General features: G+C 41.7%; 3 protein-coding genes across 3 annotated transcripts in view; 2 read left to right on the forward strand and 1 right to left on the reverse strand.

Annotated features, from left to right (window-relative positions):
- Positions 1 to 576, forward strand: part of MARCHF6 (membrane associated ring-CH-type finger 6) — a gene marked incomplete at both ends in the record, with an annotated part of 47,391 nt that extends 46,815 nt beyond the window's left edge. The window contains one exon of the mRNA XM_079533732.1: positions 486 to 576. Coding sequence (XP_079389858.1) covers positions 486 to 576 — 91 coding nt within the window. The remainder of the gene's footprint in view (positions 1 to 485) is intronic.
- A 5,961-nt stretch (positions 577 to 6,537) lies between these two features.
- On the forward strand, positions 6,538 to 11,290 carry ROPN1L (rhophilin associated tail protein 1 like; the record flags this gene model as incomplete). The annotated part of the gene is made up of 5 exons (XM_079533907.1): positions 6,538 to 6,668; positions 7,369 to 7,492; positions 7,667 to 7,828; positions 9,430 to 9,605; positions 11,227 to 11,290. The coding sequence occupies 5 exons, from the start codon at positions 6,538 to 6,540 to the stop codon at positions 11,288 to 11,290; spliced, it is 657 nt and encodes a 218-aa protein (XP_079390033.1).
- Positions 11,291 to 13,550: 2,260 nt separating this feature from the next.
- Positions 13,551 to 18,666, reverse strand: SNRNP48 (small nuclear ribonucleoprotein U11/U12 subunit 48; the record flags this gene model as incomplete). Its single annotated transcript, XM_079533757.1, has 9 exons — positions 13,551 to 13,590; positions 14,009 to 14,173; positions 14,440 to 14,555; positions 14,910 to 15,031; positions 15,940 to 16,128; positions 17,539 to 17,613; positions 18,208 to 18,268; positions 18,356 to 18,469; positions 18,571 to 18,666. 9 exons carry the CDS (start codon positions 18,664 to 18,666, stop codon positions 13,551 to 13,553), a joined length of 978 nt encoding a protein of 325 aa, XP_079389883.1.
- Between the last annotated feature and the right edge of the window lie 402 nt (positions 18,667 to 19,068).

Raw genomic sequence — 19,068 nt, forward strand, 5'->3', positions numbered from 1 at the left:
GCAGTGACAAAAAAAGTCTGTAAAAAAAAATAAGTTTCAGGTGAAGAATTCATATGAGTTTACACATAAAACCAGCAGACAAATAGGAAGCATGGAAAAGAACTTAGGTGGCATAAAGTAGGTGTGTGAAGCAGTGATGTAGAGGAGGTAAGCAATTATGTGTAACGTAAAGAAAAAAAATACTAAGCTGATGGGATGGTCAGATGTGGCAACACTTTAAACAAAGGAATCAATTTATGACTGCAAGGGTCAAGTCTGTAAATGTAAACCCATAATACCTATATTCCATCATGCAATACCTGGAAGTTGAGGAAAAAAAAATATATGGAGAGTGTTGAAGACTGTTGGGCTGGGGAGGGTCATGTGTAGAATAACTTTTATTGAAATAAGAAAGCTAATTCTGCGACAGATGAAAGAGAATGGATTTTGTGGTTCAAAACAATAATGACTTGAGTTATTTTCTCACTGTTTTTTTATAATTCTAGGTACCTTGTTGGGCAACGACTCGTGAATTATGAACGAAAATCTGGCAAACAAGGCACATCAACAACTCCACCTCAGTCTTCACAGGAATAAATGGTCATGTTAAAGCATCTTGACCTTCCCTTTGCCTTTACGTGTTCCTTGTTCATAGACTTTTCTTCAGTTTTTGGATATCTCCCTCAATAATACTCTCAGCAGTGTTTTGGCTTCTGCTCGTAGCATCCAGATTGCAGTTAAGGCACTGTTCCTTATCTGCGTTTTCTGGTGTTATCAATACTGTCTGAGGTCTGTATATGTGTAAATAGAAGTATCCTGACACCCTAAAACCTTGGATTAAAAAAGAATGTGCATAGTACATCTTTTAAAGAAGAAAAAAAGTATATTAATTTATTAAATCTAGTTGTCACTTTATTTTGGACTGTTGTTCTGTTGACAAACAATGTGCCACAAAGCAATAGTGCAAAGAGGCAAGATGTTTTTATAAAATCTGGAGCTTACTTTACGGTGTTCATAACAGTTCTTATTGTAGTAATATGGTATGATTTTTCATGAGTGGAAGAAGAGCCACACGGAGAATATGAGAAGTAAACAGCTGTCTTACAGTCAGCAGTGAAGTGGCTGTGGTGAAAACATAATGAACTGTGTATCTTGCTGTCAAGTCTTTTTTTATTATTTTGTATAACACCAAAGCTGTTGTACATTTTTCTATTGCCTGATTGTTTTTTCATGTGTCTGAGTTTGTAATATTGTACAGTTACTGTTAAATCAAGAAAATATGTCATTTTCTGAGAATTCGGATGTGCTTGTTGAGGCTCAGCTGGGTTTTTCTGTTTGCTTTGGGGATTTCTGGGGCTTTGGGAATCAGAATTTCCAGTACTGAAGCAGTAAGTAAAAATTCACTAAAGGTAGGTGATTCTAGGTGATGCATTTAAAGGTACCAAGAAAAATAAGATAAGTTTACCACTTAATCAACAGAAGTATTTTTCAAGACCCCAAGTGAAGGGTTTAACCTTATCAATGTGTTTGCACAGAAACAAAGAGCATAGTGTAAGCAATACTCTGATCTGGTCTTTAATTAAAGAGCTTGAAATCTTTTTTTTTTTTTTTTTTCTTTCCTGTGAGTTACCTAAGTTGCAAATCTCTGTATGAATTTTATTTATACAATTACATTTAAAAAAAAAAAAGTCTGTTCTTTCAGAATTGGTCATAGTGAATTTTTCATGGGAGTAGTCCTGAGGAAGTCATTCATCACATACCATAAATTGCCTGTGGAGAAGGAAAATATATGCTATTAAATCTGCTATTAAACAGGCAAGAAAAAGTTACCAGGTTTCTTTGCAAGGACAGTCAAGCAAGAGCCAATAAACCAAGTTTGTGTTGTTCCCATATGGAAACAGAGTTCTTTTGCAGCATTTTTTTAATATATATCTTTTAAAGAAAATGCATAGTATCACAAAGCTTTAAGTACCATCAAATCAGTGCTAAAACTGCAGTGCTTTTCCTAAACTAGATGAGAGAACACAAGTATCCACTGCAGTAATCAGGAAATTGATGAAGCAATCAACTTTGGGGCTTAGTACTTTGTCCTTCAGTATTCTGCACTTAACCATATATGTATCTAAGACTTGAGCATTTGGCAGGTTTTTAAACCATGTCATCTCTTTTTATTGATGTTGCATCTCTGATCTATGTGTTTTGAGCTAGTTTGGTCCAGACTGTGATGGTGGTAGTGCGTATCTTGGTGTCTGGACTCTCGTGTTCTGAGCACAAACCAAATGCATCAGAATGCATGGATCCTCACTCTCGGGAGGTCAGAAACTACTACTTTGCAGAGTTATTGTTTTCCTGCTAGTTTTGAACCACAAATATTAGCTTTTGGAGTGATTTAATTAGGATTTTTCCAGTTAAATGAAGTTATGGAGAAATAGCCAGGATGTTTCTAATTCATTCTTGCTGACTAAAGGCTAAATTGAGTATTCACCCCAAATATTTTTGGTGTGCATAAATGTTGCATTTGAATATTTTCAGTGGTGCACCTTGTGGGACAAGTATTTTTTTCACAAGATTGAATTCATTGGTAACTTACATTCTTATTTTTGCCAAAATTTTGACCTTAACAAATCTTTTGTAAAGAGTCCCAAAATCTCAAATACTGGCAGCACTGCTGTGCGTCATGCAGAATTTGCAGTAGTGCAATTTGTGTAACTTTTGTGTTTTTATCAAAACTGGTCTTAACATTAAAATTTATTAAGAAAAAGCCATTGTGCTGTTTCTTACTAGTGTTAATTTTGTAAGTCAAGATGTTAACCAAAAAAAAAAAAGTTGATTCGGTCATGTAACGTGAACTGTAGCTATTTTTACATAGCTTACACTGTCTGTATTTGCTCTTTGTTAATGAGAACAGGTTTCAAATGAAACTCGAGCTTGCTTTTGCACTACTTGACAGTTCACAGATGGGGTGAAGTTTCTGAAACTGTATTGTAAGAGTCCAAAATATCTCATCTCTATCTCTTTATTTTAAGCATGTTCTAGGAAAGAAGGTTGTATAAAAAAAAATTAAATGATTTCTTTTAATTGTTGTTTAAAATTTTTATAGTTTGCCTTGCTGTGCTGTGTGTACTCTCCTGCAATAGACACTTGATAGTAAGCTTGTCAGTGAGCTGACTGTTGCTAGGGCAGATGACAAGCTGTGTTCCAGTGACTTCCATCTGTGTTGGAGTAATAATACAGCGTGCAGTGGTTTTGCATTACTTTTCAAGTGGGAGAAGACTTCATCACAATCTCTGTTGATCTGAAGTCTAGAAGGGGGAGGGATTGGAGTTACCTGCCAGCTTAACTGCACCAGCTCTGTGGTGTTGAGTGTCTACTGGCATTAGTTCTACAGGCCTTTATTCACGAGCTGTCGGATGGCTTTGTAGCTATCTTTCACATACTTAACTGCAGCATGGCTTTGACTGTTTTTACACTGAATATTTTTATATTGATTAAAAATAGTTAACACTTTGCATCTTTTCTCTGACTAACCCTTCTCCACTGGGTAAAGCTTAAGTTGTTTATGTTCCGAGGGGCCCTCTGGAGCCCATAACTGTTTTGTCAGCTGCTTTGTTGGTAGGATGCAAGCTCCAGCACCGATTGCAGCACTTACATGCATCATTTTTCAGTAGGGTACATTCCTCCCTTGCTCTCCCTTCCCTACGCTTGAGCGAAAGTCTTCGTAAAAGTGTTCACAGCAGCCCTGTTATTCTTCAGAGAATTCTCTAAAAAGCCCCTTCCTACAAAGCACAGATGGCAGTGGTTTGTTGATCTTGCTGCCTAGCAGGCTGATCAACGTGGCTTTGTTTTCTTCTGCTTCACTATTTGTCCATTTGTCTTTACTTCGACTGTTAAGTGTCTTGTGACTGGGCCGGTGTTCTTGTTAGGTTTGCCTTGTGTGTAGGTGCTGATGGTCTGAGCAATGGCTGGGGTTCCCAGCAGAAATGATGAAATAATAAAGACATGAAACAGGGAACTGAATTTTTATAACAAAGTTTAAATGAAGAACAGAAGTTGTCCTCAAAAACAGATACGGAGATGAATGTTTACAATGTGCTAAGGTAAGTTAGAGCTCTTTTCCTCTGATACCTCAGTTAGTAATTGGATTAATGAACAGAAGAATAACAGAGTTACAAAAATGTTATTGTCTGCGATTATTCCAGTGACAAGCTATGCTTATTTTTTTTAATTTCTTTATTCAGAAGTCACCATAAATTGAGAAATGTGATGCTGAAATCAAAGTTACTTAATGGACACATTTAGGAAGTATTTCCGAAGGCCAAATATTACTCCAAAATAAGAGGGGTGGAGCAGTGACATGATGATTGCACAACTATACACACCAGTTTTGGTGCTTTACTGCTGCTTTGCTGTTGCTACTTACTGACTGGTGGCCAGTGCTAAACAGGCAATGGGCTTTTATTTCCATCCGGCATGAGGAGAAATGAAATATTAACTGGACTTGGAGGGAATTAACTTTACTTAGGTTGTTTATGTCACCTCACCTGTCTTCCTAGGATTGGTTCTATCCTTAAAAATGAGACAGGAGGTTTAGGTTAGATATTAGGAGGAAGTTTTTCACACAGAGGGTGGTGATGCACTGGAACAGGTTGCCCAAGGAGGTTGTGGATGCTCCATCCCAGGAGGCATTCAAGGCCAGGCTGGATGGGGCCCTGGGCAGCCTGGTTTAGTATTAAACGTGGAAGTTGGTGGCCCTGCATGTGGCAGGGGGGTTGGAGATTCATGATCCTTGAGGTCCCTTCCAACCCTGGCCATTCTGTGATTCTGTGAAGGCCAGGCTGGATGTGGCTCTGGGCGGCCTGGTCTGGTGGTTGGCAACCCCACATAGCAGGGGGTTGAAACTCGATGAACATTGAGGTCCTTTTCAACCCAGGCCTTTCTATGAATCACTTATTTTACATATCCCTGAACTATGGTAAATTTTAGGCTAACACTTTAGTGTAATTACTGCGGGGGGAGAGGGGGGGGGGAAGCGGGAAGGGAAAAAAAATACCCTTTTTCAAAAGGACTCGGTGATTTACTTTGTTTGTTTTCCCCAGAGTCCGCCATTTCATTCCGTTCTCAGCCACGGGGCACCCCGTGGGCTCAGGCCTGTGCGCTGCTGTGTGGCTCAGCCGTGACATGCAGCCCGCGCTCGGCCGCTCCAGTCGGCGAGGCTAAGCGGGTTCACAGAATCACAGAATCACCCGGGTTGGAAGGGACCTCAAGGATCATGTAGTTCCAACCCCCCTGCCTAGCAGGGCCACCAAACATACACATTTAGATCAGGTTGCCCAGGACCCCGTCCAACCTGGCCTTGAACACGTCCAAGGACGGGGCATCCACAACCTCCCTGGGCAGCCCGTTCCAGGGCCTAACCACTCTCCTCGTAAAGAACTTCCCCCTAACATCCAACCTAAATCTTCCCTCCTTCAACTTGGATCCATTTCCCCTAGTCCTGCTATTGTCAGCCCTTTTGAAGAGTTTACTCCCCTCCTGGGTGTAAGTTCCCTTCAGGTACTGATAGGCTGCAATGAGGTCACCCCGCAGCCTTCTCTTCTCCAGGCTGAACAAGCCCAACTCCCTTAGCCTGTCCCCATAGGGGAGGTGCTCCAGCCCCCTGATCATTTTAGTCGCCCTCCTCTGGACCCTTTCCAAAATCTCCATGTCTTTCAACGGGTTCAACGCGGCGCTGCCCCCGCGGCTCAGCGACGCGGGCCGCAAACGGCCGCCCCGCCGGCCCGCTCTCAGCCGGCACGGCACGCTCGTTGCCAGGGCAGCGGCTGCGCAGGCGGAGGTGAGGCGGGGTTGAGCGGGCCTCTTCGAGCCGGGGGCGGCGAGGCGACGTGTGGGTGTCAGTAGCGCCGGGGTACGGCGTTGGGGAGCTCCTCGCAATACGTAGGTTACGCTGCGGGTAAGAGGAACCGAAACGTAGAGCTGCGTGAGCAAAGAGTGATGCATGATTGCAATGAGTTTTCTTCTTTTCTGGCATTTCTTTGATGTTAGTTCTGCGAGGAGCACAGGTTACTAACTTTTTGCTGCAGGGTGTCTTTGATTATACGAACTCGGTAGAAATCTGTTAATCTGTGTGCAGCAGTTTCTGTACCAAAAGGACAAGGTTCGGCTGGATGGGGGCTCTCAGCACCTGACCCAGCTGTGGGTGTCCCTGTTTGTTGCAGGGAGTTGGGCTAGACTTCCCTTTCACGAGTTCCTTCCAACTGAAACGGTTCCGTACTGCTCATTCCACAAACACATAGCAGTAGTCTCGAGGAGGAAAATCAAGAGCTATGGTTGGAGTTCATCTCCAGGCTTTTGCTTGATACCAAGATTAAGATTTTAGAGACTGCCTGGTGCTTGTCTGCTTTCCCTTCTGAGCTGTGTGAGTTCTCTACTAACCCAATTAGAAAGGAGGCAATTTGGGTATAAACACTGTTCCCCTTACATATGCAGGCAGTTCTTGTCATTCTACATCTGTTTTATTGTTACTTCCTTCAGGTCTGTGTAACCAAACTTGAAAAGACCATGCCTCTTCCAGAAACCCTGTTTTGTGCTCAGCAGATCAAAATCCCCCCTGAGTTACCAGATATTATGAAACAGTTCACCAAAGCTGCTATTAGGACTCAGCCTCATGATGTTTTGCAGTGGTCAGCTGCGTAAGTATGGCATCCTCATAACCATGTAGCACTGTCAGCACAGAACCACAAAGACCTGAGGCTTTTGTTGACTGTACAGAGGAGCATTGCATTCTTCAGTGTGTAATACAATCTGTTGGCCTTTTAAAAGTAGTGTAGTACTTGATTTAGCCTTATAATTTAAAGGATTTGTATCTAATTCTCTTTCTGCTCCATCCTTGAATTTTATTTTAGAGTGGGTAGAACTGACACAAATGGTTTTGTGAGCATTGCAATATGGCCAGTTGTGTTTTGCAGGTAGCATGTGGGAGGAATGCTAAATAAATCAGCTAAATAAATTGGTAAGGTACTCATCAATCCAATGGGAAAAGACTGTGCTTTGGTTGTGCAAGCATATTCTTGATGTTAATAAATTTTTTTCTGCCTTTGCCAAGAAGGGCTGAGTATATCATGCACAAAATAAGTTAAACTACTTATAATTTATGAGAGTATTATAAAAAGGAGTTTGTAAAATCTAGAAACTGTCTTTCACTGAAGAGAAAGGTGGGATCTGGGCAGGAGGAGAATAGTAATCCTGCATGTGGAGTGCTTGCTGAACACTGCTGCATATCTACAGGAGCATGGAGATTGATTTAGGGAGCTGTAAGTGTGAGACTACTCACTTCTGTGTAGTTTTAATCATCCTAGGTACTGAAGTGTCTTGCTGTTCCCATTCACTTAGGTACTTTACAGCACTGTCAAAAGGTGAGCCCCTTCCAGTGAAAGAGAGGATTGAAACACCTTCAGAAAAACAGAAAATGGATGCTGGTTTGACCCCAGGACTCCTTAAAGTCTTGCACAAACAGGTACAACCAGACATTTAGAAAATTCGCAATGCTAATGTGTTTGTCTCAGACAAAAAATATGGCAGATGATCAGTAGGTGACTGTCAAAAATTAGATATGTTTTGGGAAGCATCTTTGTTCTTAGTTCCGTTCTTTTTCACTGTTCTTATTGTGGTACTGTAACTTTGTTTACAGCTTTCTGCTAAAGGCACTGTAAGTGTTGCAGAACTGAAGGAAAAATGGAAAGACTTGTGCTTGCCAGAGGAGCAGCTGGAAGCTATCCTGCAGTTGGACATCTTTGATGAAGAGGTGGAATGGATGAAGATTCTGGCACTTGGGTGCAGCGTGCTTGGTGAGGTATGGTCACAGAATCATAGAACTGTTTTGAGTTGGAAGGAACCTTTGGAGTTAATTTATTCCAGCTCCCTGCAATGAACATGGGCACCTACAGCTAGATCAGGTGCGCAGAGCCTCCTCCAGCCTAACATTCAAAGCAGGAACCTTCATGGCTGGCCACTAATGGTAATGTATGTGGTAGACCGTAGAATAATTAATGCAAATGACCTTTGAGTTAGATTGGGTAAAGGCGCTTCTCTGTCACTTTGAGAGCGTCTACAAACAATGCCTGTCAAAATGGTTTACAGGTCATTCTGGGAGGAGAGCTTAAGCAGAAAGGGCAGGTAGTATCCTCAGCTTACTGGGTTGTGGCAGTAGGACAGTAAGCTTGTCCACTGGCAGCTCAGCCCAGGAAGAGATGGGGCGATAGAAGAACAGTGCTTAGGACATCAATGTAAAAGACTGAAGAGCTAGAGCGAGAAATTAAAACATCAGTTTCTAATTGTGTAGCCAATTACATTTTCACAGAAGCAGTTAATGTTACTAAATCTACATTTAATTCTTCTAATGTCAGTAATAAAATCTCAGCAGAGCGTTGTAAATGAATTATTATAAAATACTTACGCTAAGCTGATGTTCTTGTGAAGTATAAAATTAAAGACTCCAGAAGGGGTACTAAGAAGAAAATAAATGCTCAATATTGTTTTGAGAATGTTGTGTTACTGAAAAGCAGTGAATGTTGACCCAGTCTGGCCATGCAATTGTGCTCGTCCACTTGAACTGCATATTTTTTTATTCCAGTCCCCCCCCCAGAACTGTATTTTGTGATTTCTTTTTCTTTCCTTCACTAAAAAGAAAACAACTGAAACAAAAAAGCAGTCTCAGGGGCACTGTTCTGATGGAGCTGAACAGCATAAATTTATCCATCCTTTCAGATATTGAAATGATTTGATTTTATCTCTGCATGATGAAAACCTGAACTTCAGTTTGCTGAACCAGAAGGGCTCACAAATTGTTACATTCTTTTCCTCCGGTTTTAGTTTACATTCCAAGTGAAGTAGGGTTGCAGCTGAGATAAAAAAGTAGACAGATAGAGCCCTAAGCTAGGATAATGTGGACTTTTTCAGAACACCATTCATTTGAAGTATCTTTCTGTAAAACTGATGTGTATTTACAGACTCACCTCTTAAGAAATGTTCACACAACTGGGCTGTTAAACTGTCTTTGAAAGGCAGGAAATTCGATTGGAATAAATTTACTGCACTGTATGGGAGAATGAGTAGGTTGGAGTGGCTGCAAGCGTGTGTGGCAGTGTAGTATAACCAGTGGGAAGAGGCTGATACCCACCTCACCACAACGTCTTTTTAGGGAGTTGTAGAGAGTGATAGGGTCACCCCTTGAGCCTCCTCTTCTCCAGACTTAACAATTCCAGCTTCCTCAGCCTCCTCATAAAGCTAGCTCATAAAGTTAGAAATTTGGTATTTAGAGCTGGCTAATGATGATAAAGCCTTCATTTCATTTTCACTCATTTTCTGTGGCTTACAGTCTGCATTTTGTCATGATATACAAAAGATGTTCGTGGCTCTGATACTGTTCTCATTCCTTCCTTGAACCCCTTCCAGTCCTTGCTGAGTTCAATGAAACACGCCTGTGAAATTTTAACACAGGACCCGGAAGGTGGAGCAGCTCGTATTCCCTATGACACGTTTTCATTCCTTTACTGCTATTTGGCAAGTATCGATGGAGACATACCAGATGAGAAAATCAAAGCTTTCCTCCAAAAGATTAAAGAAGACGCGTAAGTAAAAGTTCGGGCATCAATTTTAAGTTATACATCACCTCTGGGTTCTCCACAGACCTCTAATTTTAGATGAGTTGTCTGTCTTCACTTGAGGCGTATCCATGATAGGAGGAAAGGTTGACTCGGGTTATATCAAAAGCGTACATAGTTATTTCCTGTAAGTGGTAAACCTTGGGGCTTTGAACTGTGAAATGACTTATTTAGCCATCTTTGAAATGTTTTAGTCACTATCTGGTGATGTAGTTTTCCCCTTAGGAAGCGATTATATACAGCTTTGTATCATCTGTGCACTACTGGTAGTGGAACTATCAGCATCTTATGGGCTGCTCTTGTGACAGGGATCATGAATCAGAGAGAAACTGGGAGTTCCCACCTGAAGTCTGTCAACTTTCTAATGTGTTTCTCCCCAGATTACCTCTGCCTGGAAATTATGTGGGGGAATATATAGCTTGTTCTTAAATAGTTCAGCTCTCCAGTTTTTGTTGTATGAGATATAGTAAACTGTCATTCTTGGAATGGTCTTGGTGTTGGTTGCCTCCAGTGGATATAAAAGACAAAAAGACTACTCATCCCACCTGAACTCATCCTGTTTTGGTTTTCATATCACAGTAGGAAGGCTGGCTATCTTTCTAGTCTGTTATGTTCCTCTTTTTAATTCCTCTGAGCTTAGCTTTAATTTTGTCAATAAGCCACAAACTGATGCAGTTCATCACAGCAGGAGATGTGTAGATTGAAAGCTAAGCAAAAAGCTCACAATTTGACTATCCCATCAGGGGCAGCTTTGCTCAAAAACTTTTATGTGCTTTTAAGTAAGTTTTGCCTTACTTTGTAATAAATGGGCAAACCAGTTCTCTTGACTTAATAATTAAGTGCGATCTGTTAACAAATGATGAAGCTGTTTGAATGATTCATCTCTCATATCATGACAAGGTAATTATTTGTAGCACCTTATTAGCATGGTATCAAAAGTTTCATTGCTAGAGAATACAGGTGTGATCAGTGGAACAGACAATAAATCACCTTAATGGTGACCATCTCTAATACACATACATTGGTTCTATGAAGCCTGTGCCACAAAACTCAATGTGATAACTCTAACTTTAGAAAAAAACTGGAGGCGAGGATGTATCAATACACTACATTTATCCCTTCTAGAACTAGCTGGAATTGGCATTAGGGATGTATGGAAACGGCAGACTTCTATTCACATGTCAGTAATAAATTCCTACTTGTTTTGCCCATAGTCACACACAGGTCACAAGAAATGCACTCCGTTTTTCACCAGTTTTAAAAGATCTGTAACAGCCTTGTCCTCTGAGCACTGCAAATTTGGCATGCTTAGATTCACATACTGACTTTTCTCATCATCTGCTGGTCCTTTTATTTTTAGGTTGCAACCAATTCCATGCATATGGAAATCCAAAACTGCACAAGCATTAAGAAATTAAGAAATCAACTTAATTTTCTTTGTTGTTAATTACCAGAATGATTCCTAATTAGAACTATTTTTTAACAATAGCACTCTCAGTTAATGTAATCCTCAACTGTATCTTGCCTTACGTACTACAGTTTATCACCTTGAAGTGTTCTAAGACATTTGGTTCCTATTCCTTTCCAGTGACAAACAAAGTGGCATGGTACTGCTCAGAAATTTTCAGAGCCAGCCCTCGACACGGCTTTGATCAAGTTGACTCTTCAGCACCAGATGAGGCTGGAAAAAATGAAGTAAATACAATACACAAAGAACCTCTTCTCCAGCACTCCTTTTTCTTTATTTCATTCTTGAAATTGCCTTTTATCAGAGTGAATTGAACATATTGTCATATTGTTTTTTCACTTCTGAAATACTGCTGCTCGCAGCTTGGGAGTGGTACTTTCACTAATTTGTTTATATTTAATCAAATGTATTTCGTTAATCTTTCTACCTAGACTTTCTGAATAGAAAATTAAATTTAGAGAAGACTGGGCAGATATAAGACTGGTTCATTTCTTAAGTAAAGTAACAATTTTCTTCTTATCTGTTTTTAACTCCAACAAAAGCATAGCCTGTCTTTTGACTACCCTGTCTGCATGAACAAACTCTAGTTAAACATATGGTTTCACCAAGTGCTGTTCAAAGACCATGAAGAACACCGTAGCCAAGATGGTGAAAAAAATATCAACTAGACTAATGGCAACAGTTCCATTTAATTTGATCCCTAATTTGGACTCATCATCATAGAACGACCTGGGTTGAAAAGGACCACAATGATCATGATTAAAATTAAGAAATTAAGAAATCAACTTAATTTTCTTTGTTGTTAATTACCAGAATGATTCCTAATTAGAACTATTTTTTAACAATACCACTCTCAGTTAATGTAATCCTCAACTGTATCTTGCCTTACGTACTACAGTTTATCACCTTGAAGTGTTCTAAGACATTTGGTTCCTATTCCTTTGCAGTGACAAACAAAGTGGCAAAGTGGCAGTTTCAACCCCCTGCTATGTGCAGGGTCACTGCCCAGAGCCACATCCAGCCTGGCCTTGAATGCCTCCAGGGATGGAGCATCCACAACCTCCTCAGGCAACCTGTTCCAGTGCGTCACTACCCTCCATGTGAAAAACTTCCTCCTAATATCTAACCTAAACCTCCCCTGTCTCATTTTAAAGCAATTCCCCCTTGTCCTGTCACTATCCACCCTTGTGAACAGCCATTCTTCCTTCGGTTTATACGCTCCCTTCAAGTACTGGAAGGCCACAATGAAGTCTCCCTGGAGCTTTTTCTTCTCCAACTCTCTTCAGAATTTAAATATTTTTCTCATTCCCAGATGGACTTTTAATTAATAAAGATCAGTCTCCTGCCTGCCTGCAGCCCACAGGCACCGTGCAGAGCGTATCGCCTAACACAGCCATGGAGGAGGCCAAAATGACAGTGCTAAGGGGTGTCCTCTGCTGGCAGCTTGATTGAAAATAAGGAAGTGTAGAAAAGACTGATCTGTAAGATGTTGCTGTTGGCTTTCTTCATAGAAGGAACAAGCTGACTGTAGTAGATTGTGTAAGAAATTAACAAAACTAGAAATTGGTATAATCCCACGGCAGTTAAGTGGAATTCTCCTTTACACCCATAAGCTGTATTTGGATGGTTGAAGTCTTAGTGCTTTTATAATTTCTGTCGTTAATACTTTCACGTTAGTATACAGGATGAAAACTTAATGGGTTCTTTGCATAAATACCATGATCTATCAATCTCACGTTTGAAAATTAGTCGATAAAATTATAGAAAGGGACATCTCTACCTTAGTAGATGTCTTAGAGATGCCTGTCACCACCATCACCAGCTTGACATTGATCCTAAATTTCTTTAAGCACAAGCTTGGGAACAGCAGCATGCCTGTTACCAAACTTTTACCACTTTTTCATTACTGAAAGCTGCAGATGAAGGTAACAGCCTTCTGGAGAACTCTGAAATCTGCTCTGTCACCTTCCATGCATGCCATAATGTGACAGTAAGTGCTGTCTTTCTGGAACGCTGTTCTCAGAGGTGACAATGTCAGGTGGTAGAGAGAAAGGGAACTACCTTCATCCCTTTCCATTTGTAATTAATTCTGCTGCTCCAGGGCTTAACCACATTCACCTTTAGATACTATCAGTGGGCCAGGACAGTAAATTAGTGCAGCCTCTCTCAGATTCCATTAGCCTTTGTTAAATTAAACTCAAAGGGCTAAGAAATCACTATAATTTATTAATAGATACATAAGTCTTATACATTTGTACATTTTAGGACGTACACTGCTTCCATCCTGCCAACCCCTGAACATTATCTGATTTTCTCACTGAACACAGCTGTAAGGCAACACCAGCATTATGTTCACAGCATTACAGTCTCTGTTATAACAGCAGTAACAACAGTACATCCTGTGCAAGTAATTCTTTGAACAAAAACTCATTATGTTCTTGTTTCTACTTTCTTCTTTTATGGCTGTGATACTTGTCTTCTTCCCTGAAACAAGAAAGCAAACACCGTGTATGTTGTTAATGTAATCTGAAGGAATAAAAGTACCTGAAAAAAGAAAGCTCTCATTAAGTGTAATCATATCCTTTTCTAAGGAAGAAAGTAGGCCTTATATTGGTGAAATTAACAATGCAACTGATGCCCAGTGCCAACTATCCCTATGGGATATGTCAAGATAAGCAGCCTCAGACCTGTAACATTGTTGGAAGCATCGACCTTTCAGCTGTGGAAAGTTCTGAACTCTAGATCACAGCAACTTTTGTTTAGGCACTGGCTTGTTGTACTGCATGTGAGATTATACTAGATTTTTCATTAAATGAGACGTTCTATTCCCTGTAATAAGTTATTCTTCTGCACGGTGGCCTGATTCAGAAGCAAGAATGTAGCTGATGCTATTTCATCTCACCTTTCTCTTTTTCTCCGAGAATCTCTGTCTTTCCCTCTGTCACGACTCCTTTTTCTTTTACTTGGACTCCTGCTGCTCTCTCTCCTATGTCTGGTGCGTTCAGTGTCCTTTGAGCTTCCTCCAGACTGCCTCGAGTCCACCGAAGCTGACCGCCTGTCTTCCTTTCTGAGAGAACAAAAAACAAAAACATTACTGATTTTGTTCAGTAAGCACAGTTTCACAGTCACTAGTTTTTCAGTATCAGTTCTGTAACAAAATGACCTACTAACAGTGTAAGAAAGACAACATCCTATTAAGCCACTTCCTCTTAAAAAAAAAAAAAGAGGACCAAACAACAACAACAAAAAAACCATTACAGGCCCCCAGGCTGCTGATGTCCACACAGAAATAGCAAATCCCTCATGAATGTTTGAATGTCAACTGTGATGTACCTTCCTGAAGATTTTGACTTTCCCCCTTCACACATCTCTGCATTATCCAACCTATTCTCTTCCTGCCAGTGGTTGCTGAGTTCCTCCATATGTACACCAATCACATCCCGAATCACCTCAAGAGTAAAGAAAGATATTAAAAAACAAAAAACAACAAAGCAGTGCATCACGATGTGCTTCTTAAAGAAGAGCATTTCAGCATAAATGTAACAGTACCATTTTACAACAAAGTGTATCTTGCTGCCATTTTCACATGAAAAATTCACTACTGCCAGAAATACTTCTGTTACTTGTAATTTCCTGCAGCAAACTAAACGAAAGAAATTCTCTTATTAGCAAGTCTGCAACTCTAACCAGGAAGGGCACAATAAGCAGAAGAGATTTTTCCTCGTCTGAACAGGCATGCCATTGTTTATGCTGATATGAACTAAGCATACAATAAACTCACAGCTTTCCCTTGAGCTGCTTACCTCAGTGTAAGACTTCTTCGTTATATGAACGTTCTTAGCCCTGTATGACTGCCGGCGCCTTTTGTAGTCTCGCATTTCAGCCAGAATCTCAAGATGGGACTTTGGACCTTTCTGACTGTCATCTATTTGAAGTAAAACAAATGGGTATTAGCACAGCATTAGCACCTGCAGATATATGTCTGCTGCTTTATTACTAAAGTGTCTGAAAAAAAATATATATATACATTGTGTTGTTCCTCAAGTTCTCCAGTGTTGAATAGCTATTATGAATTAACACAAGCTTCCTCTTCAGCCTTGTTATCAATACAAGACTAAAAAGACAACATTCAAACATTATTATGTGATCCTAATCTCCCAACAGTAATCCAAATCAATGTACAGGCTTGCAGGTTGGTCAGACCTCTTCAAAACACAGGCTGCATCTTCAAAGCCACTATAAGTGTAAGACACAGCAGTTGAGACAGCCAAGTTCTGAGGAATGTGTATCCATGTAGATGACAAACATCATCTCTCCTACACACAGGGTCCACAGAATAACAAAGGGAAGTTTTGCTTGGAGACACCGGCATGTCTCAATAGCAATAGGAGGCTTTGTCTGTTGTATCCGTTCCTATATTGATCAAGATTTCAACCCAGAGACCACCAACCACTCCCCAAGCTTTTAATTTTAAATGATCTTTAATCTCATCATTTCTTGTAGTAAATGCTGTTCCAGGCTTTGCAGTAACTTGTCAGCATTAAGTAACCTGAAGTCAGTTGCAAATGACAGCAGATCCATCCATTAAGATAAATGCAATACCTATGCCAACAAAAGAGCACCAAGGCTTTCTCAGAACTGTCAGCACAAAGAATGCCAGTCTGCTGTTTCCTGGTGCCAGACTTGTCATACAATTTTAAAAAACTGCAGTGTGTTCCCACAATAAAAGCCAACAACAAACAACAGTTCAGGCTGGCTTTCACCAAAAACTCATCTACTGATGCAAAGTTAAAGCTCTGAGCAATAAACTCAACAGTAAATTATTTTTCAAACCTTGAGTAATCTTGGCTGCTAAATCCACAAAGAGGTCACTGTCATTTTCTGTGATTTGTGACCTAGACCTCTGTTTCTTTGTTTCCTCAACAACATAGTCATAAAGAGCAAGTCGGTCAGCTTGAGTCAGGTCACAGGTGAAACGTTTGTGATTTTGAGGAACTTCTACAGGCAGTGATGAATAAGATCCTGGAATTTGAACAGCACTGTTATTAGTAAAATGGCATAATTACACAGGAAAACACTGAAGAGCTCAGCAATGCAGTAAACACCTGTGCTGCGTTCACCCTTCTCTTACACATCTGTAAGAAGTCCTTAAATTGAAAGGATAATACAAGAATTTTATTTTTAGAATATACTATTCCTACAAGGTCACAGAAACCCAGAAACATGCCCTAACAGTTACATGCTTGTGATTTTACAATGATCTCACAGCTTATGATCAAGACCAGCCTTCCAGCCCTATTACAAGAGCTTCAGCTACATTTTCACTCCCCCCCCCCCCCCATCTCTACTGCCAAAGACTTCAAGTTAAACAAGTAATTTCAAGTCAGCACATCTTAGAAGAGGCCAAGGCACCATAATAAAAACTACTCCATACAGTTTTAATGTTATCTTCGTAGAAATGCAAAATCGCAGTGAAAACTGGATGGCAAACACTGGCATCTGGTGGCTCACTGACATATCTATGTGATGCACCTCTTTACAGGCTTAACTGATTTTTCTCTACTTGGCTATAATTGTATCAAATTTGTGAATTATCGCTTGTTTCCAGAGCAAAATGCACCTGACATGCTATAAAAGCCCAGTGCCAATCACACAAAGGCTTTGCTCTGTGAAAGAAGCAAGAACATGAAAATTCTTGGACATGAAATACTTGCCTGAGCAAGTGCTGCTGTATCTGAACATCAAGTCAGGAAAGTACAACAAAGTTCCTGTAGGTGGCCCTACTTTTCTACTCTATCTCATCTCTCTACAAGAAGTGCAAATTGGTCTTAACTACTCTGTCACTAGACCTGCTATAAAATGTGACAAACAAATGTGGTGAGACCAGCGGTAAAGAACTTTATAGTATTTGCAGATGTTCGAACATATTTATTATGTAACTACTTAAAAGAGTCTAGAAACAATTCAACATAACACCAATGCATGCACTGTTCAGCTTTTGATCTAAGAAGCAATGGATGAGCGTGCACAGCTTATAACTGACAATCCTTAAACTGAATTCAAAGCACAGTTCTCTTTTTTCCCCTTCTTCCTCACTCATGCCATGAAGAACAAGGTGGGAGGCAGCTTGTGAAGAATTTGGGCCATAACAGGCAGAAGAGAGTATCAGAAAATAGTAAGCTGTATGGAGTGGGACGGGAAGTGACGGACTGGTACTTCAGGGAACTCCCAAGTTCTGCACTACCGATACTATCTCAAGTTCTTTACTTGGCTGCCCTTCATAAAGAAAGCAGTTTTACTCCCAAATATAGAAGGGAAGGAATTTTAAAAAACCAAATAAATGAAAATTTCTCACAGCAGTTCAAAAGGGGAAATCGAGCAGCTCTCCACAGGACAGCTGAAAAGCTGTTTCCCCACCTGGATGCCACTTACCTTCAGTGTAGCCTATGCCTTCTTTGGCACTCTGAGCTCTAGCTTGCTGAACTATGTGAAACTGTAGATCTTTATCTGCAGACAGAGAAGAGAAAGTATCACACAGAACTTTTAAAATCAAGTACTTAGTAGGCTTAGTCTTTATTTCCCAACCTCTATTATGAGACTTAAGATATTTCACAGAACATTGCAGTTTTATTTGTGCACAAGAGACAGTTGAAAAATATTCTTATCTATTCCATATTTGAATTGAGGGGAGGGAGGGGAAAAAAAAAAAAAAAAGAAAAAAAAAAAAAAAAAAGGAAGGATTTTTGGGTTACAGAGATAAGGAAAGATACGTATGTATACTGAAATCCTCACCAGTGCCATTAACAGTGTTGTTACTGTACCTCCAAACTCAAGGGAGGGTTTTTAATGACGATGATTACTGACGGCAGGGCAGCATGGCATGCTATGGCGAGGACTCAGGTTCTGCCACGTGAGGGGTGCTCCAAACAGGCCCACGACTGCACTTCGCAGGGGCAAGGGTGGTGTTAACAGGCTGCCCAGAGGCTTGGAGGTGTCTGGAGCTGGGCACGGGCTCTGGGTGAACCTGCAGCTCCCTCAGCCACGCTGTGATTCCACCTCCATGCAGCCCCCCAGCGCTCTGCCGCCAGCCCGTGTGCTTACCCATTGCAACGGTGGGCACCTTCAGGTTCTCATAGAAGAAGCGGGAGTCATACATCTCGGCCTGTGGGACACGGCAGCCCAGTCGTAAGACCTTCTGAGTTGCAGCCCCCCGCCCCGACGCCCCAGCCTGGCGTCCCTCCCAGCCCACCTGCTCCTCGGCGGAATAGCCCATCTTGCGGAGGCGGCAGGACGCAGCATGCCTCTCCAACGACGCCCGAGGCACACGGTGATGGGCGTCGTAGGGACAGGGCACCCGGTCCACCTGTAGCGGGACACGCGTCAGAGCGCACCGCGACCCCCGGGCCGCCCGCCGACCCTCGGCGGGCAGCACAGGGGCTGGGGATCGGCGGGTGGCGCCATTACCTGATCCTCCAGCCACACCGCGCAGGAAGTCGCCATCGTTACTGATGGCAGGACAGCCGCCAGCACCACGGAAGCGGGAGAAGGTTCCGCCGCCATCTTTACTCCGGGCGCGCCCTAAAGCGGTGAGGCGCCATCTTGTGGGGCGCCTTCAGGCCGGCTCTGAGGGGCGGTAGGGAGGGAGGAGGGGTGGGAAGTACAGCAGCTGGCTGTCCTAAAGATGCTCTGACTGAATGTGGCTGCTTCTGAAAGGCATCAGACAGCTCTGGAAAGGACGCTGGTGGGAAGAGCTGCTGCGCTTCGATGCCCTTCCCTGGGTTAGGAGCTTAATAAGAGCATCCGCGGGTGTAAATCTGCCCCGCAGGTCTGATCCTTTCCCCGACATCGGCAGTGGGCTGAGGTGGTGTAGAGCCAGGGTTGCCTTTGTTCCCAGCGCCGTTCCCGCGCAAGCACAGCCACGAGGACCGACGCCTTCCCTCAGACAGCGAGGTTGCAGCAGGG

The sequence above is a fragment of the Tetrao urogallus genome, assembly GCF_951394365.1.
Source record: "Tetrao urogallus genome assembly, chromosome: 3".
Taxonomy (NCBI): domain Eukaryota; kingdom Metazoa; phylum Chordata; class Aves; order Galliformes; family Phasianidae; genus Tetrao; species Tetrao urogallus.